Below are 22,629 nucleotides of genomic sequence, written 5' to 3'. Positions count from 1 at the left end.
TTTTCTAAGGCTTTTGTGTAAATGTAGCATTTGCAAGAGTACTAGTCAGTCAACAATAGTAATGCCTAGAACTCAAACCCAGGACTAGTATTAACATTTCAAATTGTTGTCTAATTTCTTTCTCATTAAGGAATGGGTATGAGACAGGAGGGGAAAAGTCAGGCTAACAACATAAGGAACTCTAGGTCTCCCATGAACAATTAAACACCATGGAAATCTTTGTTACGAGATGACTAACCACCATTCACTGCTAGACTGAATACTCAGCTAATCAAAACCTAGCTCACTCCTAAGTATGCAAACAGTATACTTTTTTGAAAGTGAGGGGGGGAATATTTAAGATTGTGTTCTGAATAGCTGGAACACAAGAATCCATTCTTTCAGTCACTGGCTATACCCAATACATCTACACTCATCATTTATAGATAAAACAGTTTACAAGCATTTTCTACACGCAAACTTGTATCAGTTTAAAGATGTTAACTAAGTTGGTTTGAATGGCAAGTTTGTGTTTTATACATATTTTGGTTTCAAAGTAGCTATTTTGATTTAACCCAACAAGTAATATGTTAATATAAAGTGCTTACCTGTTAAAGCTAAAGATTCCAGAATCTGGAGGTTAAGGACAAGTAACCACTATATATGGATATATATATTAGGGCTGTACGAAATGGGCCCTATTTGATTTGGATTTGGCCTGAGTCAGGGCAGTGATGTGATTTGATTTGGACTGCTGTCCCCAATTCGATTTGGCCAAATCCGAATCTGAAGATTTGATGCTGATGCAAAGAATCAGCGATTCGGCCATAGACACAGCTTTAAATGTTTTTTCCTACATACCTTGAGGTATGAGGTGCAGCTCATGAATACTGCAGTGCTAGGGCAGATGAAGCGTCTCACAGGAGTGCAGAGGGGCCCTGGTCCATTTCCGGTCCGCTGGGGAGTGCACGGTGGGGGAGTGGGGGGCCTGGCTTGGTGATCAGGCATGGGGGGGACCCCAGGTGCCCCCCAGACCCAGGAGGCACCAGTCACCAAGCAGGGGGGAGAGCCCTCAATGTGCTCTCTGGCAGACCCGGAAATGGATCGGAAGTGCTTCTGGTCCACTTTTAGGTCTGCTGCTGAGCGTGCTGGACAGCCCCCAGCACTCCTGTGGGATGCTCCATGCGCCCCAGCATCACAGCATTCACAAGCCCTAGGTACCTCTGTTACCTAGAGGTACATAGAAAAAACATTTAAAGCTGTCTATGTCCAAATAGCCAAACCTTTCCAAATCTCTCCAAATCGATTCTGAGGGTTCTGATTCAATTTGGAGAAATTAAAGGGTCCTCTGATTCGATTTGGGTTCAGAGATTTGGCCACTGAATCGAATTAGGGACAGAAGCTTCACACAGTCCTAATATATATATTAGTTACTTGTAGAAAGCAATTTAATTACCAGAGGATAATCCAGATGTGGTTACAGCCTGCAATAAATTTTATGGATAACTGTAATATTATGCCTTGAACTGGTTCTGCTATCTCATCTGAGCCAGTGTTGGCAACTTCTGTCCAACACTCCGTTTGTCCTCTGCTCAGATTATTTGTATCTGCTTTTATGTTGGCAGTTGCTTGTGTTTGTCTGGAAGGAGGGATCTGGCTATGACTAAATCCCATTGGCTGGGGTTTGCTGTGGCCAACTTGCTAAACCTTTGCTGCATGCTAGACTACTCCTCTATTCGCTGCTGCTCCCAATTCAGGCTAGGGACAGAAATTACACATAAACCGGTATAAATTATTGGAAACTGGTTCAGATCTGTAACAGAACAGAAGTTCAGTACATATAAACCACTTTCAAAATGGCCAAAACTGGTTTAAGATAAACCTGGATGCAGTATCAGACTTAACTGATTTAGGTTAAATCAGCTTATTGAACTTTTGTCCCAGATCCCCTCCAGTTTCATGTTAACTCACAGTCTCCCAGCATCCTAGAATGCTTTGTAACTCTCCTGCAAACTCCCTCACAGTGTGGACAGGCTAGCCTCAGCCCGAACTGTCTGCTCCAGCCAAGAAGGGAGGCGTGCTATGGTGCCCATCCAGCTGCTGACCTGGGCCACTGCAGGCATGTGACTGCGTTTCTGGACTCAAAACTGAATGTCTGTTCACTTGCTTATTGGTTCAGTCTATGCAGCTTTGACTAAGCTGTAAAAATTAAATCAATTCAGCCTCGGGCTTTCTGTCAGCCTCAGTGATCAAAGCTGCCTAATATTACTGTAACCATAGCTCAAGTCTTTGGCTGGGAGGGGCCAGAGACTATGCTGTACACCTCTGTAGTTAAAATTTCCCAAGGTAAGTCTCTAATTACAATAGTAAACATAATCATAAGGATCGTGTTAGAGCAACTTGACCATCATTATCCTGCTTAGCATGCTTTCCTCTGAGGGCTTTTTTTCTTTTTTGCAAGGGATAGTATCAAAGGGTGCAAGAATCCCTTTGATTTTTTGAAGTGATCAGGAGTGGGTTTTGTCCCATTCTGTGGGGTTTTTTTGCAGCTAGCGCTGTGTACCACTATTTGGACCCCAGCTGCATTCCTGGTATGGCCACTATCACAGGACCAAAGAGGGCGGAGTATGTGGGAGTACAAAAGCCGGAGCTATGGCCTGGTGCTGTTAGACAGGCTTGGGCTCTTCGATTTGTGTGGTAATTGATGAGAAGACGACGCAAACAAGGTGCACGTTTCTTTCATTTTTTCTTCACAGGAGACAAGGTTCCTGCTCTGCAGGGTCGACTTGCAATTAATGCCAGGTTTATGAGAAAAAAAAAATCAACCATCTGTAATTTTAATATTGGAAGAACTCCCTCTTCTTCGTCTACTACTGAAACCTGTACGTATGACTGCACTGGGCCCGTTCTGGCGTGGTTCCCTGCATTCGCTACGAGCTAAAGGGGAGATCCCCGCAGTGCCCGTACTGCCTGTAACCAGCGTGAAGTCAGACTAGATTTGAGTGCCTGTACATTAAGTATGTGAATTGCAGGATGGAAGTAGGACGAGTCTTGTTTTAGTATTTTAGTATCTGCTTGCACCACCATGCAGCCAAACCACCTGTTGAGACGGCCTAATGCCTCGGTAGGGGCAGCACTGGAGCGCTGTTCGCGGTGCGGCCCCTCGGCCTCCATCGAATCTGCTAAATGCCTTGTCGTCAACAATCGGCGGTGCACGTTTCGGGGGGGACATCGCGTTTAGGACAAGGACACGATGAGAGGAAGCGGCGTCGCTTGCTGTGTAAATGCTAAATCTTTAGGATTTCTTGCCCGAGGCCCAGGGGTCCGAGGAAGTTACCACTTCAGTTTTTACGGCTGATTTACAGCTCACATCCATCCTCCGAGGGCTCAAATCTTTACCCTCTAAGCCCTGACGCACAGCGACCGCTGGCTCCTGGCCTAGGCCGGTACAGCTGGCGCCGGAGGGGGGCGAGGGGTGATCCGACGGCCACTTCCTCTCCAAAATCGTGGAACCAGGAGCAGCGGGGAGCGGCAAAGCGTCCGCGCGGCGGGGCCGGGAGAGGAGCCAGCTCGGGCAGCCTCGCCTCAGGCTCGGGCTTTGCTGTGGTAGCGTCCGCCCCGCGGCTCCTCTCGGCCGCGCGCGGGCGCCTGCAAACCGCCGTTCCCGCCGGACGGGGCGGGGCGGGGCAGCCTCGAACCCGCGGCTCTCTCGCCCCGCCCCGCCCCGAATTGCCCCGGCAGCGCCCCACCCCCTCCCTTCCCCCTGCCGACCAATCCTCCCCCTTACCCCCACCCACCAATTTCTCTCTCCCGCAACCCCAGCCAGGGTCCGCCCCTCCGCGCTGCCATTCGCTAGCCACGCTGTCTCTCCAGCGCCTGCTCCCGCCCCCCTCAGAACTCGCCCCTCCGCACTACCATTGGCCGACCACGCCGTCTCTCCGGCGCCTGCTCCCCACCCCCCCCCCAGAGCCCGCCCCTCCACGCTGTTATTGGTCGGCTGCGCCGTCTGTCCGGCGCATACCCCTCCCATTGGGCGCGGCAGTGGCGCCGCGGCCCCGCCCCTCCCGGTCCTGTCGGTTGAGGCGAGCGCGGAGTAAATAGAAGCAGGAGCCCAAAATGGCGGCGCCGCCGAGTCCTGGCTGTGGCGCGGCGGCGGCGTCGCCGGAGCAGGAGCCGCCGGGCGCCAGGCCCGGGCTGGACGCTAGAGCGCCCCGCGGGCCGCAGCCGGTCGCCAAGAGGTTGAAGGGTGGAGACGAGCGCGGCCTGAAGGGCCCGAAGCGCGTCAACGGCGAGGGGGGCGGCAAGCAGCCTCCGCCCCCGGCGGCGCCGGCCTACGGCGGCCCCGCGGCCTGGGGTTTCGTGGCGCTGCCGCCCGGCTCGGCGGGGCCCGGCGCGAGCTTCGCCTTCGCCCCAGCGCTGCCGCGCAAGCTGCCGCCGCCCGCCCCGCACCAGCACCAGCACCGCCACCACCGGCACCGCCCGGCCGCGGCCGGCGAGGAGGGCGGCGGCCGGCCCAAGCGGCCCAAGGAGAAGCGGGACAAGGAGAAGCGGAAGCACGGCGCTCTGCCCGCGGCGGCGGGGGACGGCGGCGGCCTGGGCGCGGGCGGCCGCGAGGAGAACGGCGACGTGAAGCTGTTGCTGCAGAGGGGTGAGCGCGGGCGGGAAATGGCTGGGCGGGCGGGCGGCATGGCGGACCCCGGAGCACGCCGCCCGCAGCGGGGGGGGAGCGGCCGCACGTCGCAAGTTGGCGGGGAAGCGGCGACGGCCTTGTGGATCCTGTCAAAAAAGGGGGTGTGGAGTCGAGTCCTGCTGGCGTCAGCTGCGAGCTGCCACAGGCCCCGGGTTTGATGCCTATTAGGGGCATGCGGATCCGCTGCCCAGAGCGGGCCAGCCCGGTGGCGGGAAGGAGGGGTCCCCCCCTTGCAGGTCTCGGGGCACAGACCTGCCTCCCCAGCGCGGGGGGCTCCGAGCCCCACCGACTGACGCATTCGAAAATGGGTCGCCACCCCTACGGCTGAAACTGCCCTGCTGAAGCCCCGAGGTACAAAAAATCCTCCCCCTGGCTTCTAGGTTCAGAAGGAAGCTTTCTTGCAGGAGGAAGATTCCTTGGCTTTTTGCCCTAAGCTCGTCTTGTTGCGTAGATCAGGAAGTAGAGGTCGTTTACCTTTTCACTGGCGGGATGAGCTGAGGCTTCGAGGAGTGGTGGCAGACGTAACTGTCGTCTTTTGGCACTTGGCCATTTTTTTCCTTATGTTTTATAGGTGTCTTAATAATTGGGTCACTTCCATTTATTTTTTGCTCCTGGCTCTACAAAGATGGGAGTGCTGACATCTGTGGCGATGCCTGTGAGCTGCTCATGTGCTTAAAATGAAGTATGGACATAGGCAGACAAGGTTCTTTGGGTGAATCTGATATCTTTTATTAGAGTTGGTGTAGTAAAAGATATCAGATTCACCCGAATAACCTTGTCTGCCTGTGTCCTTAGACCAACATGGCTACAGCCTTCACCCCTGTAAGTATGTACATAGATTTCATAGACATTAGGGCTGGAAGGGACCATTGGGTCCAGCCTCCTGCCCATGAAGCAGGAAGTCAGCTGGAGTCAGATCACCCCAGTATAATAATGTTTCCATGAAAATTGGGACACTAGAAATTTCTTGCAGGCAGGTGGATAATCCCAGCGCAACAGTCGAATACATTTGAACTAAAATTGGCTACAAGAATGTGTTTCTCTTGTCCTTTTCCCATTGAAAATACTTTTCGGCATCTTTCTTTCCATCAGTTCAAAATGGATGAAGCCCTGTTGGCAGCAATAAATTCCAGTACTTGTCATGCTGGAGTTTATCGCTCCCAGGCGCGCTGTTTGAATGTGCGCCCAGGACTGCAGCACGCTAAGCTGGGTCAGACCAGCCCCAGCTGGCAGGGGGCCCTGGGGGTCAGCCTACCAGCCAGGACTGCTCCAGCCTGGCTCAGCATGCTGCGGAGGTGCTGGCTGTAGCATGAGGGTGCTCCACTGTGGAGCTAGCTAGCAGGCAGCCCCCTCACTGAAGCACCCTTTTGCCCCAGCCAGCTGTATCAGCGTCTACATGTGTTTTGCTGCAGATAAAAAAAAAAAAAAAAAAAAAATCTGCACCAGGATGGTACTTGTATTTACAGGGCCTGTGGCAGCTTGCAGCTGACACCACTGAGGACTCCACATCCCCTTTTTTTGACAGGATCCACAGGCCGCTGCTGCTTCCCTGCCAACGTGCGACATACAGCTGCACCCCCCCTGCTGCGGGCGGCGTGGTTGTATTTACAAGTACTATCCTGCTGCAGAGTTTATTAGTTTCCTGTGGCCTAATAGGGCTGCATGTGTAGATGCCAAGACATTTACTGTGGAGCTAACTGGGCAACTCTGTAGTTAACGTCTTGTGTAGACGCACCCACTAAAAGGTATTTTGTACAAAGCAGTAAAAGTATTTGTACCTGTACCGATATTTCGGCAGTAGCGCCCTGCAAATGCATGTTTGGGAATTGTATTAGCAATGAGTAAAACTTTTCAAGTGAAGTAGGGGTCTCAATGCATTCATTTCTTCAGAATTCTTTTTAAAATAAGACTTGCCATTTAAAGAGAGAGCCCTCAAGATTACAAAAATGCCAAAAAGCTATACATAAATTTCGTGCAGTGAATTCAGAATGTTGCAAGCAGTCAACTCAATAATTTAATAAAATGTTATAGGAATCAAAGGGGGAGCTCTTAGTGATGTTTGGTGAAGAGGAGGATACATGGGATCCCTTCTCTCTGTTCAGAATAGCCATCTCTATAATTGTGTAGAGATAAAGAACTGGTTGATAAAACTTGGTGACAGTTTCCAGTGCAACACTTCCATCTCCTTTCTCCCCATCCTCTCAAAAATATTCATCGGTTTGTTTGAAATGGACAAAGTTCTCTTTGCTGCTAGAGACAACTGGTGGTAAGAATTACCTGTGGGATCTTCATCACAAAGTTATGGTAGTCCTTCTGTAGTAGTTGTGATCCTTGCAGTGTAATAACAATACCCAAGAGTTCAACTTGGTGATCCTACTGAAGGAAATAAAACTAATAATAATTGTACGGGGGATACCCTGGTGAGGGAAGTAAGGGGAGTTCTTTGAATGGTAGCATGAGGCCACAGACACACAGCTCAGGACCTGGGTAGAGCACATGGAAGGATTTTAGCAGAGCCCTTGGCACAGGGTAATTGCCAAATTCTCTCATACACAGGAAGAGCAGGTTATTGGAGGCAGAGAGGACCTCTGCCTTGGAGACAGCAATATAGGACATGGCTATGGAGTCAGGGTTCCCCCTGGGGAAGGGAGGGTGGCAAATGAAGGTGGACAGTGATGAAACCTATGGTATAGAGGGAGAAACTTTAGAGCAGGAGGGTATTGAGAGTAATATGGGAAGTAGTAAGGGGAAGAGGAAAAAAAAAAAAAGGACCTAGGCATGAGGAGGCTGTTGGGGACAGACGTCTGTAGTATGGAGAAGAGAATGGCAGGCAACAGCGTAGAAAAAGATGGACATGGAATGCATAAAGCCTCTGCTTTGTGGGGGTGGGAAGGAATGGGGGATACAGATGTGGTGGGGAGGGTTACAGAGTACCATTGAAGTAGAGATGATGCATAGGGAAATTCCTGGGGGGTTGGGGGAGAGGTGAATGAGAGAATGCATATGTGGTGAGAGAAGCTTGTAAGAACCAAGAAGTGGGTGACCCCTTTTCCCTTTCATTGAAGATACTTTATAAAGGTGATCTTAATGTCAATGGATGTAGTGACTTATCCCCCACTCTGAAGCCAGACATACATAATGCTATGGCTGCTTGGAAAATGAGCTGTAGCATCATGCAGTTGACAAGATTGGTCTTGGTATACAGTGTGATGGGCAGGAGCGTGGCAAATGTGCTTGCCTGCAGAAAGCTATGGGTGTTCCTCAAGGGAGAAAAATTCTGAAAGAGGATGAGAGGAATGGTGTAGTTGAGAGGGTGTGGAAATGATGGTGCAGAAGCTGCTTTTTCCTTCTGGCAGCCAGAGTAGGGACACTTCAAATTTGAGGCTTATACTGGGGAGGTATGAAACATCTTAAGCAGACTAACTTGATAAACCACTCTGCATTTGGGAGCTAATGGGAGGGGGCCTAGGTTTCTCATCAGGGTGGTCTGTGTACTCACTCTTTTAATAATGATTTAAAACTAAGTGTCCAATAACTCTTCCCTTCTCTTTTTTTTCAAGCTTGGGTTGCAGTGTTTTAGGGATGGGGTTAAACACTGCCTGACAAGATCATGTTTCCTCTGCCTGTGGTTTCCAAGTTGTGTGGTGTGGCAAACTGCTACTAAAACGAGCAATAATGGAATTAAATAAACAGTGCTAACTTAAGTGGTATACAAGAAGTTCTTAATATACATAGCAGCAGAAATAGTCTTCTCAGAAGCACAAATTTTGTTTAGATGCTTAAAATTTGAATGGAGAAGGCATTGATTAGCACATTAGGGAATAATTTTGCACTGGCAGGAAAACAGACCAGATCAAGTACTTTTCCATTTCCAGGATTTTGTGTGCGCTTATGTATGGGTAGTCTTCAGGGTGGCTGAAAATAAAATAAATCACATTTTTTATTTAAATCAGATTTTTTAATTTACTTATATATTTTTATTTTTGGTTAAGATGTTTAAAAAAAATAAACCTATATAAAGGTAGTTTTAAATTAAGATATGTAAACGCTCAAAGGTAACCCCTATTCCATGATGATCTAACTTCTAATTATGTACTATCTGAGACAAAACTTTTCTAAAAAAGGTTATATGTTATAAATTGATCACAAAAGGCCATGGACTATATTAGGGGGCCCAATCATGGGCTTCCCACAGGCTCCCCTCTAGATTAGTAAAATTAAAGAAAACCACTCTACCCAATGGGACTCGGTGCTCAGTCTACAAGATTCCATGAAGCATCTCTGTGAGGCTTAGTTTCAGTTCTCAGAGTATGGATTTGTGTCACCAGAGATAACATCCTTGTTAACAGCAGTATATGGAGATGAAAGATAACAGACCTGATTACCTACCCATCAGCCCTGTTGTCTCTCTGCAAGTTTGTGTATATGGAGTCAAGCCCTTACCTCTCTCTAAAAGTGCAAAGTTTTAAGAATTTACATGAATAGAGGATTGTTGGGGGAAGAGTAGATCTGGGCAAGGAGGAGGAGTCTGGAGAAAAATGCAAGGAGGGAGGGGCAGTAGAAACAAAAGAGGAACATTTTGAGCAGAATATTTCAGAAGTCTTGAGGGATAAATTTTGGAGTATAGCCTCTCCACTGATTTGAGATCTAGTGAGGGAATGGAATGGTAGAAGGGAAAACTATCATGGCAGCGGGCTTGGCAGGCTGTAAAAGAGAGAACAAATCAGAGTAGAAGAAAGTCAAGAAAGCCTCAAGCTAATAACATACGACTGCTGTGCTCGTTTGATGTCCTAATACAGCATGGCAAAAATATCCCCCAAGCATCCATGAGTAATCTAGTGAATTGGAGATAGTTTATCTTCCAATGACTTAACAAGTATCTGCTTCAGTTAACTTTGGTAAATAAGATAACTGAATCATAATTCAGTTTTCTGATGTAGCTGCAAAATTAATCTGAAAAGTATAAAAATATTTTACTGATTTAAAATGTATAGTGTGTACCTTCTAAAATGGAACCTACATCTATCTCTGAATTGTGAATAATATATATTAAGATTATATCAAAGGACAAGAATGCACTTTTTGCAGAAAACAACAATTAAATCGAGGCTTCCTGACCAGTGATTTAAATCATGATTTAAATTGATTTGATTTAAATCAAATCTACCCTGGTAGTCTTCAGCATTGAATTACCTTAACTGTTTTGTTGCTGACATCAGTAATGGTGCTGTAGTTCGCTGAGCAGTTGAGAATTGGACAGATAGAATATTGGGGCTTTCCTGTGAGAGGGAAATCATTCAGTCTTCATAACTGGCATAATCTTAGGAGTGTGTAAAGAGTCTTTTCACCTTGTCATACTTGTCAAGAAAGTGTCATTCCTCTATTTATCTGTAAATCATCCTTGCTATCTCTTAGCAATGGCATCTACATACTGCTGATTTGTTGTGCACAGCCAAAGGGATAACTGTTTTGAAAGGGAAAGGAAATAAGAATTTTTGTACCTACCTCCTTGAATGATATTTAGTCCTTTACTTCACTTACAAGGTGGCTCCTCTTTTTTTCCAGGTGAGCTCTGTTCTGAAATGCTTTTGATGTTTTTGAGTACTGAGAAATGAAACCTGGTAGGCCAGGGATGTCTGAGAAAGTGGGAAGAGAGAAAAAGATCCTGTGTTTAATTATGGACTTTGAGCTCTTTGTATGTTCGGAATGGCAGTAATTCTCTTCATCACCAGTAATGCTGATGTCTGCCTGCATACTTTATGTAGCAACAAAACTTTTATTTCTATTTTCCTTTTTCCATGTCAGCTTCCAGTTTCCACCCTACCCTGTCTCCCATTGTATTCTGCCTGCCAGAACTTTGCAGTGTAAATGTCACTTTATTGAGATTAGTAGAGGTGAGTTTACCTCTCTTGATGACCAAGTCTGCTGAGAACCTGAATTATGGGTTTAGTTAACGCTTGATGTTCCTTTTTGGAAAGTTACCTTTGCAGTGAAGAGGCCTAGAAACTTAGGGTTCTTGTTTTAAAATTGGATTTAGAGTTTGCTGGCTGCCTAGTCTTCAAGCTGTAAATTTCATGTGACTGTTGTTGACTAACACCATCGGGGAGCAAATATCGCTTCAGTTTGGACAAGTGGACTGACTTTCCCAACCATACATAATTCTGAAAATCAGTTGTTCAAAACCCTTGAATGACCATCACCACTTTCTTCCAAATTCAACTGAAAACTTGTTCCTCGAAAAAGAATACAGTGCAGGTACTGGGATGAAATTAGGGAACAAAATTGCATAGCCATGTATGAAATGATCCTTTTTTGGAGAATCTCATTGGGTTCAGGATTCATTGTGAAATGCCATAATACCTAACGGTAAGAAAATAAACCATGCATTAAAGATGCAGCTGCTGAAGATTCTGAAAGTCGAACTTAATACCTCAAAAGGCAAAAACAAAACCACAGAATTTATTTCATTTACATATGGTGGGGGGGGGGGGGCGGGAAGCACTTGGCAGAAAAGATTATCTCCAGGAGGCAATTTTTAGCTTTTCAGATTTACCATGGACTTTCTTCTGAAGTTAAGAAAATTGGGATACCTTTTGATTTGAACTGTCTGTTTTGGAAGGTCCACAACTTGCTCTTTCCTCCTAGTCAGTTTTGGTGGATTTTTGTTATCTAGTATTTGCATAGCACCTGGACAGTACCTATGCAATTCATTAGTTATAACTGGGACTTCCTTTCACTCTGTGCTTCATTTTTAGAAGGCAGTATAAGCAAACCAGACAAACTAAGGAACTGTGTAATATATATTTTTAGTTTAGAAGTTTTGTGTTTTATGACAGCTGGACTCCTGGGATATGCTAACAAGAACAGAGGTTATAGCTGTTAAACATTAATTAATTGACACATTTTAAGATGTAGTTTAGGACCAGTATAGAAAGGGTTATTGCACTACTTGAAGATTCTTGATTTTGAAACACAAAGGTTAATATAAAAAAGATTGAGGTGGATATATAACACAAAAAATGTTTTGAGTGGCTTGGGAGATTTAGATTCTGTTTCCAGATATGTGACAGACTTTGTTGTTTTTGGCAAATCTTTTATCCTCTGACAGTTTCCTCATTGCTGAAATAAGAATAATATCTTGCCTGACAGGTGTTAGGAGACTTAAGTATTCAGGTTGGTGAAGCCTTTTGAGCGATTCTTATTGATCACACTTGAATTGCACGATATTTTTTAGTTTTGCCAGGTCTATTGTACAAAACTGAAAATAACAAAGTGTGGGGGAGGGGGCCTAACAACCATACAGTGAAGAAATTACAGTAAATGCTAGTTGTCTTGTTCTAGCAGTACTATTGGTATTAAGTTAAACTAAACTTATTAAATGTCTTAATTTCAGAATTGGTGGGATCTTAATGGGGGGGAATAATTGAGGCCATCTTTTACCTTTTTTTCTCTTTCAGTTCTACAATAGAAAATAGTATGCAAGCTCTTCAGAAATAGCAGGTGGAATGCACAGAATACAATTTTTTCCTCTTTCTGGGTATTCTTCTCTTGCTTGGTGGTGATAGAAAACACCTGTTGTGCTACTGTACTTGCATTCATGTGTCTTTTTTAGTTTATTGAAAAGTGTAACAGGTAGGTCAAAGTGATAGTGTAATAACTTCAGAAGTTGTCTTAAGATGATTGACAAAATAGTGTAATGTCAAACATGCTTTTAAATTAACTTAAATGTGAACTACAAATGATAATTTGGAAAATTTGAAAAAATATTTTTATCAGGCTTAACTAAAAGTCTGTTGCATCTATTCTTGCATGAGAGGCTTTTATTTTTATTTTTAAGTACTTTAAATAGTGATACTTTGGTCAAAATATTAGCTTTAAACCTAATTTAAGTCATGAAAATTCTGCCAAAAAAACCCACCTTAAACTTTGAGGCTCTCTGGGGAGTCCAGCTGATGACTTTAGTAGGGGAAGAAACCTTTCTTTTGTCATTAATTTCCCAAGAAAGAGACATGATTACCCTCTTCTCCTGTCTTTTGCCAGGCCTACAGCTCTAATGTAAGAGGAAGGGGCACACTTCTCCAGCATAGCTTGGGAGGGAGACTGAGGAAAAGGTCTAGGGAATAGTTCCTTTTGGAGCATTGTTTACTCTTTAGGAAACAACATCTGTATATAAAAGTTGTACTGCTACGACTTTCCATTTCCAGCAGAGGCGTCCTTGTGTCCATTTAACATGTTACATTTGTGTATCAACATCTACCAGTTGTCTGACAGGATTTGTCTGGTTTCACTCGAATAAGTCCTACATATCAATCTTGCATCATTGGAACAAAACCAGAGAGAGTTCAGTCAGTCCTGAAGTGATTTAATTATTTCAGTTTATATGGTAAGATGATCAGTTAGAAATTAATTGGTGCGTACAACTGTGGTGCCTATGCTGCTTTTAAAGGTCCAGGATGTGCTGAGCCTGGAACTGGGGTTCTCTATCCTGAGCTCTGTACACTGACAAGTGGAAAAGGGTGCACATGCAGTTTGGTATCAAGAAGCCATTCCACAGTGCCAGGTTCCCTGAGCCCTGGCAGCTCTGTGATGGGATCTGAGGACTTCTATCCAGGTTTTGAACATCTGGTCTGGCAGCATGCTCCACAGAATTCCTCAGATCCCATTGTGCAATTAAACTTAACACCTTCCAGGGCTGTCCTCTGCTGCAGCAAGTTCCTGCTGAAGTGATCTGTTTTATTTGTGCACACTGCCGGGTTCCAAAGTTCAAGGTCCCGTTTATCTTTCCTCCCTTTTGCTAGCAGCTTTACTGATGTACCCTATGGCCTACAACCCAAACTTATTATAAATATTGAGATACTTGCAACAACCATATTTCTGCTCTGTGTGGTCTTTTAAAAAGATCCTAGACTTTATTTTTTTTTCCTTCATTTTTCTTTTCAACAATTACTAAGATTTCTGTGGTGGTTGGAGTAAATAAATGGAAATGTGTTCTGGCAGCAAGGCTTACCCTAGAATTACCAAAGCTCAGGAGCTGTGGAAGACCTGTAAAATAGAAGAAACAAGAATGCTATGAAGAACTGGATTTTTGTTAAAGAGCTTTAAGCCCATCAGAGGAATGAATCGCTTGCAATTAATAGAAGATGCTTGGCTTCATAGCATTAAGACAGCGGTCCCCAAACTAGGGGTAACAGTATTTACAAGTATTTCCTTATTGTGTGCAGTGGCTACAAAGTGAAACTTATGTGATTTTCTTTTAGGCTTTACCTTGCCCTTGGTCTTTCTCCATGTTGTTTCTCTTGTAGTGGAAAGGGACTTCAGGTGCGTCTACTGCTGCTCCTTTCTTACAGTGGTTGATCCACCGTTTCTGTTGCTTTGTTTTTTGTTAAATTTAACTGCGTTAATAGACTTCCTCATTGGAAGTGGAAAAATGAAACTTTCAGAATGTCATTAGTGTGCTTTTCCTGATAACCCTGCTTGACATTCTCACTGCATGAAGTAAGCAAGGTATTATACTAACGTGTCTTTTCATACTTAGCAGGATTGGAAGCATGCATCTCAGCAGGTAGATATTGGTTTCTTCCAGCGAGTTCCCTTTGTTTAGTTTGCTTTCGCTTCCTTTTCTGTCTGCGTTCTTTGTATGCTGCTTCCTGTGAACATTTCCCTGCTGCTCTTTTCTTTTCTTTTTTTTATTGCACCAAGAGTTGGTAGTCTAACTCTGCTTCTAAATTCAAACCTCTCAAATCCAAATGTGTAATTTTTAGCCCTTATTGAACCCTTTGATCCATTCTTACAAATCGTTCAGTAGATACATCTCCTCCAGGAGTTGGCAGCACTTGAAGAACATACAAGTTTTTGGGGCTAGTCCAAACATGACAGTTTAATTTGGATGGATAAAGCAAACGCTGACAGAGAACACCTCCTCTTTAAAATAAATTGAGAGAATTAAGTTTATATTTCATTTTGAGGGTATTACCTGCCTCAATTTTTTGTTCTCACAGGTCTTTTGGGAGCAAAAGGTTGGGGAACAGATTTGGGTCTGTGTCCAGAAATGTACACTGTGAACACCGGATCCATCTTTGCATGTTGCTGTGCAGCAGAAACTTGTTCTTATTCCAGATATTGCTCCTGTACAGCATAATCATTCTCCTTAGCTGAGGTATAAGTGGCACCAGTTCCACAAGAACTGGAAATTGGACTAGTGGCCCTGTTTGCAGCTTCCGTGTCCTGTTCTCCACTAAATTTCACGTGGAACTCCCCTGTATTCAGACTGAGACTTTTTTTCTTTCTTCAGTCTGTTGCATGCAGATTCAAAAGCTGAAACCAAATCTGTGTATATGTAATTTCACACTTTGAAAATTGCCTTTGGAACCACAAAGATCAAATCCTTATTTTGGTTAAAAAATTGTATTTCTTCAGAAGTTCATGGAACCTTAATATGGGGCTTCATTCCTATTTATCAAGGAAACATTTCCTTCTGTTCACTAGCAAGGGAATGTCTCAAGTCATGTTTTTGATTCCAGAATTCTGTTCTTCAAAAGCACTATTCTTCTTTGCTTAGAGGGACATCAGCCAAATATTTCTGGCTGTTGGAATAAGAAAGTTGCATGTTTTGTATAACAAAGATGCTGTATGTTTTGTTCACAAGGTCAGGAGGCCCAGTCTTATGTGTTTGCTTGAACTTCAAACACCTGCAGATGAGTAAGAAATGCTAAAGTAAGGTTCTTAAACTGTTAAATATTTTCTTGAGCACCTGGCTAGAAAGCTAAGTGGATTTTTGACATTTCCCTTTTTATAAGCATTAGTATTAAAATGAGGAAGAACAAGGCCAAGACAGAACATGTTCATTTAGTCTTATACTTATTTTTTCCCCCCCAGGTATGTCATGATTGGTATTAATAACACTGACAGTATCCTTTAACAGTATTTGTAAATATTTTGCCTAATGTGCAATGATTATATATATAGATATAGATATCTGTAAGTCAAAGGGAGGAGAGAGTGGCAAAGCACTTGAAAGTAATCTGTGATGGACTGTTAATGTAGGGATACCATCTGGTAAACTGATGTAAAACAGCTGCAGTTTCTGGCATGTAACAAGGTCCTGAATTGTGTAGCTTCCAGTACTAAAACAGACTTGTTTCTTGTTAGGCTTAGAGATGCTATATTCATGAAGTGGGAATTAGCATTTATTCTGCATATACCATGCCTGTAAGACTAGAAACTGATGACTTGTTCTGTAAGCAGCTGTTTTATAGCACTACTTGCAGAAAGTCAGAGGTGTGGACCTTAGGTTAAGATATCTAATTTTGAATAGGGTGGTCCCTTTTACAGCATTCATGTTGCTGGAAGAGCAATTTAGAAAATTGGGCTATCAGCAAGATGCCTCATTAGTGGATAGATAATATAATTTTCCAGTCTTGTTCAGTTTATAAAAGCTGTCTATTATATATGTGAATAATCCACTTTGTTTAAAAACAAAAATCCCCATACATACTTGTTTCCTCTGCCTATCAAAAACAAAGCTTTTGGAGTTTGAAAAGGGATGGTACCTGTTCTGTTTAGTTCAGTTTCTTTTAGGGAATTTTTGTCAGCTGAAAATACTCCTTAGTTTGCTGCTTGGGGAGCGTGTATGTGAGAGGAGACTTTCTTGTAGTAGTGTTTTTATAGTCTCTAGCTTTGTTGTATACTATATACTATTAAACAGTTGCTTTGTCGGAATTGACGTGCACTTCAGTTGTGTGTATAGTGTTTATATATTACATAAGGTAGATGAGAATACAAAATATAAAATGAAACTTGTATCTATATGAATTTGAAATTATGGCATTCTTTCCAAGTCTCTTGTGCACCTGTTTCTAACTTAACTATTTATACCCAGTACGTTCTGAATTTTATGTGCCATACCTTTTACATAAGATTTTAGACTTACAGAAAAAAAATGGTCCTCAGAGCCCTCCCTCTCTCCTCTGGGAGGAATTGGTTCAGTCTGCTCTGACCACAGACTTGTATTTGACTCGTAGCAAGTGAATTAGGCTCCTTTGTGGATCTTGGCCTAGGTATTGAACTCCCATTGAAATCAAGGTGTTTTTGTGTTCATATATCATAAAATAAGGGGTAAAGAAAAAAAACCAGTAAGTATTGAGAGTTGCACTGATGTTATTCATAACTGGACCTAGATGGGTTTTTTCTGTATGATTTTTTTTAGCTTTACACTTGTCTGAGGAATGCCCTTTTGTTTATTGTCTATCTTCTAAGCTGGTATTCTATTGGAAAACTTGGAATCTCCTCATCTTTCTAACTCTGAAAGGTATTGAGGGTGGGGTGGTCTTAGACCATGAGTATTGCTTATGCCATGCTAAGGCAGTGTAATTTTTGGCAGAGAGATTCTGATTTTGAGTTCTGATTTTGAACCCCTGATTCTGTGCAGGGGTGGCTGTGATGCCCCTGGAACCTCCTCTGCCCTTGTCAACCTGGCTCTCTCTTGGGCAATCTCCGCTTCTCACCCCCCATGTCTTGATAAAAAAGATACTTTCAGAATAGGGAGGCTGCCCCAGGGCTTCCCAAGTGAGATCACCTCATGAGCACTACTGTCGCTGCTCATCACCTTAAGGGCTAATTGTATGGTCTCCCTCCTCCCCAATAGCCATGTCCATGCATCAGATTTTATTCATCTTTGTCTCTCTCTGTCAGTCTGTAGGCCCCCTAGCCCTGCTGACATGCAACTCTCTTGGGCTATAGGCCCCTTAGCCCCCTTGATCTCTGGCTGTGACCCCTGGTCTTTGACTTCTTTCTCTGGCTCTGCTACTAGGGCAGTTAGAATCAGAAAATTAGGGTTCACAGGGACCTCAGGAGGTCATCTAGTCCAACCCTCTGCTCAAAACAAGGACCATCCCCAACTATGTTGGCTTGTGGGCTCCTGTGGTCCCAAAAGTCTCCAGCTGTGGCTTCTGTCTCTGTATCTGGGCCCTGGCCCCACTTCTGGGCCTGTGGGCTCCCTAGCCCTATTTATACTTGACCCTCCTTAACTACAGACCTCTGGGTTTTCTAGCTCTGCTTACATTTGCCCCTTCTGGGCTCCAGCCTCAGTTCCAGTGTCTGGGGCCCCCTAGCTTAAACCTGCATTATGGGCCCCACCTGGGGGCTCGGGTCCTTTCACTGTCAGCACTTCCAGCTCTGCTCCTACTGAACTACAGACCCCTGGCCTTGCCTACTCAGCTCCTCCTGGGCTCAAGCTCTCGCCCTTTGGGCCCCAGACCCTCTAGTCCATGTTCCTAGGACTCTTTACTCCCAGGCCTGTTGGGACCTCCTCCTCCCCTTAGTCCCTTCCTCAAATCTCCTGCGTTTCTTACCCCAGCTCAGATGTTAACCAGGAGCTTGCTGCCCGGGACCTTCTCTGCCTGTGGCTCTCAGAGCTGGATTGCCTGACCAGCTCAGGCTCTGCATTTATATCATTCAAGCCTGGCCCCCTTCTGATGAGGCGACTATTTCAGTGATTCTCAAAATTTTTAGTAGCAGGACCCATTTGTTATCATCAATGGCCAGTTCCAACTCAGTAAATAGTTTAAGTAGAAAACAGCCCCTGGCCCCTCACTCCTGACCCACTGCTCCCTGCCCCTAGGTTCCAGCCTCTCAGTGTGGGGGCTAGGGGTGGGTGCTTGGGGCAGGGGTGGGTGGGGCCCGGGGGGGCATGTTCTCTCCCTCTTTCCCCCCCCTTCCAGATTTGTGCACCCACAGTGGGCACAGGGCTGCAGCCTGGCTGTACTGGCACATGCAGGAGCTGCCTCTGGTCCAGTGGGCGGGACTCAGTGTGGGAGGGTGGAGCAGGGCAGCGAGACTTATTGCTGCCACTGCTGCTGGGACAGTCACACTGCCAGCAGCATGAGGAGTAACAGATTGTGGGGTAGGAGGGGAGGGCTGCGTTGCCCTGACCCTCATCAGCCTTTTGCAAACTGGGCTGCAGCTCTGTCTTGCTGCTATGACTTGGCTGCTGGTCCCCTCAGGCCACGACTCTACGCTAGAGATCAAGGGACTTCTGTGAATGAACTTGTTTGAAATAGAGCATATCTTTGAGAAAATTGTCCAGCACTTATTCTCTAGCCATGGAGAATCAATCACAGCTCCCCAGTAAATCTTTTCAGTGGATACCTTCCCTAATAAAAAGGAAATTTACAGCATATTTCTAATCTGGGTCTGTTATGCTTCAGCTACCAGCAGTAGGTTCTTATTATGCATAAACTATTAGATTAAAGATTTTAATCAAATTTTGTTCCCCATGCAGGTACTTAAGTGTGATCAAGTTTTCCCCTTCATTTTCACTTTGATTAACCCCATAGATTGAGCTTCTTGTCTTTCGTTATATTGCACTTCCCCAAAAAACTTCTAATAATTTTTGTGGGTCTTTTGAGCCCTCAATTTTTCAGTCTTCTCTTTGAATTGTGGATGTTGGAACTGAACACACTACCCTGGTAGCAGTTGCACTGATGGAAAATAGAATACTAGAAAACAGCATTGGAAGGGACTTGGAGAGGTCATCTATTCCATCCCCCTGCCCAGAGGCAGGATCAACTGTGTTTAAACCATTCCTTACAAATAGTTGTCTAACCTTTGCTTAAAATCTCCAGTAATTCAGATTTCAGTCTTCTAGTTAATATTTTTTCAGTGATTCAACTTTCCTTACATTTAGAAAGCTTTTTCTAATGTCTGTCTTAAATCTTTCATGTTGTAATTTAAGCCTGTTACTTTTTGCCCTATCCCTAGAGAGCATGGAGAAGAGTTTATAACCTTTTTCTTTTCAGTAACCGTTTACGTGTTGAGAGACTTAGCATGTTCCTTTTGTCTTCTCTCTTTTCTGAGCCAATTATTATGGTCTTTCCTCATGGGATATGTTTTATTAGACGTCTGATAACCTTTTTTGCTCTCCTCCTGTTGGACTTTCTCCAGTTGGTTCACATTTTTACAGCAGCAAACTGGAATGCAATATTCCAGGTGAGGTTATAAAAGTGTGAGGTAGAGAGGAATGATTATTTCATCTATTGTACATACACACTCCATTTATACATCTCAGCATGACGTTTAATTTTTTCCACTGAATGATGCAACTGACTTATTTTTAGTTTGTTTCACTATAAATCCAGATCCTTTCCTGCAGAACTCCTCCATGCGTAACCTGCCATCCCTAATTTTAGGATTGTGAGAAAGTAGGACTGGAAGGGACTTCATGACATCTAGTCCAGCCCCCTGCTCAAGGGAGGATTATCCCTGATTAAGCCACCCTAGCCAAGTGCTTGCCTGGCAAGCTCTTGAAGGGGCGGTTCTACAACTTCTTTAGGTAGCCTATGCTTAACCACCTTCGTAACGAGAAAGTTCATCTCCATCCTAAGCTTCCTCTGCTGCCGTTCGAGACCATTGTTCCTAGTTTGTTTCTCCATGGCCATAGAGAATTGTCTGTTTCTATATAACCACCCTTCAGGTGATCAGGTATTTGAAGCCTCTTAACAGTCTTCTCTTCTCCAAATTTAAATAATCCTAGTTCTTTCATAGATTGTTAGGGGCTGGAAGGGACCTTGCAGATCATCGGGTCCAGCCACCCCCGCTCTAGGCAGGAAGACAACTGGAGTCAAGTGACCCCAGTGAGGTGACTGTCCAGTCTTCTTTTGAAAACCTCCAGGGTAGGTGACTGCACCACCTCTAGAGGGAGTTTATTCCACAGTCTAGACACCCTGACTATGAAAGAGTTTTTCCTGGTATTAAGCCTGAAGCGGCCTTCCAGGAGTTTGTATCCATTGGCCCTGGTCTTCCCCAGGGGTGCCCTAGTGAACAGTTGTTCACCAAGCTCCTGATGCACTCCTTTGATATAGCGGTAAGCCTCTATCAAATCCCCTCTCAACCTTCTGTTCTTTAGGCTAAAGAAACCCAGGTCCCTCAGCTTTTCCTCGAATGGCGTCTTGCAAGTCCCTGATCATACAGGTGGCTCTTCTCTGGACCCTCTCAAGTATTTCTACGTCCTTATTGAAGTGCGGTGCCCAGAACTGGATGCAGTACTCCAACTGCGTTCTCACCGGTGCTGAGTACAGTGGGAATATCACTTCTTTAGTTTCACAAGAGATGCATCAGTTGATGTATGCCAGTGTGGTGTTTGCCCTGCTGGCCACCACATCGCATTGATGGCTCATGTTCGTGCAGTAGTCAGTCATTACTCCTAGGTCCCTTTCAGCTGTGGTGTAGGTCAGGCTGTCACCTCTGAGCCTGTCTGCATGTTGAGGGTTGTTTGCACCCAGATTGAAGTACCTTAAACTTGGAAGTGTGAAATTTCATCTGGCTCCGGTCTGCCCAACTCTTGAGCTTGTCCAGGTCCACTTGCATCAGCAACCTATCTTCTGGCATGGCCACACTGCCCCATAACTTGGTGTCATTCGTAAACTTGGCCAGCGAGCTTTTTCAGTCCCCCATCCAAATCATTGATAAAGATGTTGAAAAGCACCGGTCCAAGCATGGACCCCCGAGATGCACCACTGGTCACTTAGCACCAAGACAACACAGATTTGTTCATGGGAACTCTCTGGGTCCTACCCTGTAGCCAGTTTCCTATCCACTGAACCATCAAGCAGCTGAGCCCACAATTTTCCAGTTTTCCCATAAGGATATCGTGGGATACTAGATCCAAAGCCTTTTGGAAGTGTAGGTATATAACGTGTACCTTGTCTCCCATGTCCAGGTGGCGAGAGACCTGGTCCTAGAAGGAAATGAGATTGGTAAGACAGACTTTCCTCACATTTTCCAGCCCTCAATTAATTTTTGTCACTCTTCATTGGACTCTTACCAGTTCACAACTTAAAGCATGGGACCCAAAACTGGACTGAGTACTCCAGGTGAGGCCTCACACATTGCTGAATAGAGTGGAAGATTTACCTTCCTAGGTTTGTAAGAAACATTTTCCTGTTGGTTTTTTGGGGGGGGGGGGGGGGCGGGCAGGGGGGAAGCACACGAATATTTCTTAATAAACGTAGTACTTTGCACTTGTCCTCATTGAACTTAATCCTGTATAATTTGGACCTTTTTTTCCAATTTGTGAATAGAATTCAAACTCTTCCTGAAAAGTTGTTGCATTTTTTCTGCAAATGTCTTCCAATTCAATATATTTGTTTTACCCTATCACCTAAGTCACTAATGAAAATATTAAATGTACTGTACCTAAGATAGACCACTGCAGTGCCCCACTTGATGTAGCCTTCCAATGTGAGAGTGAGCCATTGATGACTACCCTTTGAGCTGAGGGGCATTTTTTGTACTAGTTGTTTACCATCTTTGCTGTAGTTTCCTTTAGACCAGGGGATAGCAGCCTGTGGGCCAGATCTGGTCCATGGAGCCATTAGATCTAGCTTGCAGACCTTGGGCTTTGCCTGTGCTGTGCCACAGCTGGGCTGTTGGGGGCTTGACTTGTGCTGCGACAGGAAGGTGGGGAGAACTGGTGGGGGCAACCGAAGCAGCTGGGGTCTAGCACTGGCCCACCTCAGACCCAAGGTGGGTGATACTGACCTGTTGTAGCAAAAACAAAACTTGCCCATTGGTGCTTTAGACCATAGTTTGGTCAATAAGGTATCATGAGAGACTTGGAGAAACGTTACTAAAGACTTGATTCTTGCAGAAATGTTTCTGTATCACAGGAGATTGGATTGAGTTGATGCCTTATTCTTGACAATTCCATCTTGCCTGTTGCTTATCTCCATGTTATCTTTTAACTTCCTTTTAAGTTCTTACAAATAGATTGTTCTAGGGTCTTTCTTGAATTAAAGCTTAAATTGAATGGTCTATAATTCCCATAGCCTCCTTTTTAACAGTAGGAGTGCTAAACCTTTTTCAGTCTTTTGGAAGTTGTTTTGCCCTGTATGTAGAAAATAATAGGTGGAAAGTTCCACCTTCAGCTTCCTCTGTGCAAAAATGAAGTTAATTCCTATCTATGG

At 44.6% G+C, this 22,629-nt stretch overlaps 1 protein-coding gene across 2 annotated transcripts in view; it reads left to right on the top strand.

Annotated features, from left to right (window-relative positions):
• Window positions 1–4,031: 4,031 nt before the first annotated feature.
• RSBN1L (round spermatid basic protein 1 like) overlaps window positions 4,032–22,629 on the top strand; it is a 68,141-nt gene continuing 49,543 nt past the window's right edge. For both annotated transcript variants that reach the window (XM_059725825.1, XM_059725824.1), the window contains exon 1: window positions 4,032–4,627. In XM_059725825.1, coding sequence (XP_059581808.1) covers window positions 4,096–4,627 — 532 coding nt within the window. In that variant the 5' untranslated portion in view covers window positions 4,032–4,095. The remainder of the gene's footprint in view (window positions 4,628–22,629) is intronic.

This window comes from Alligator mississippiensis, chromosome 4 (genome assembly GCF_030867095.1).
Source record: "Alligator mississippiensis isolate rAllMis1 chromosome 4, rAllMis1, whole genome shotgun sequence".
Taxonomy (NCBI): Eukaryota; Metazoa; Chordata; order Crocodylia; family Alligatoridae; genus Alligator; species Alligator mississippiensis.
The sequence above is the reverse complement of the archived record's forward strand: the minus strand, read 5'-3'. Positions and strand labels throughout refer to the sequence as shown.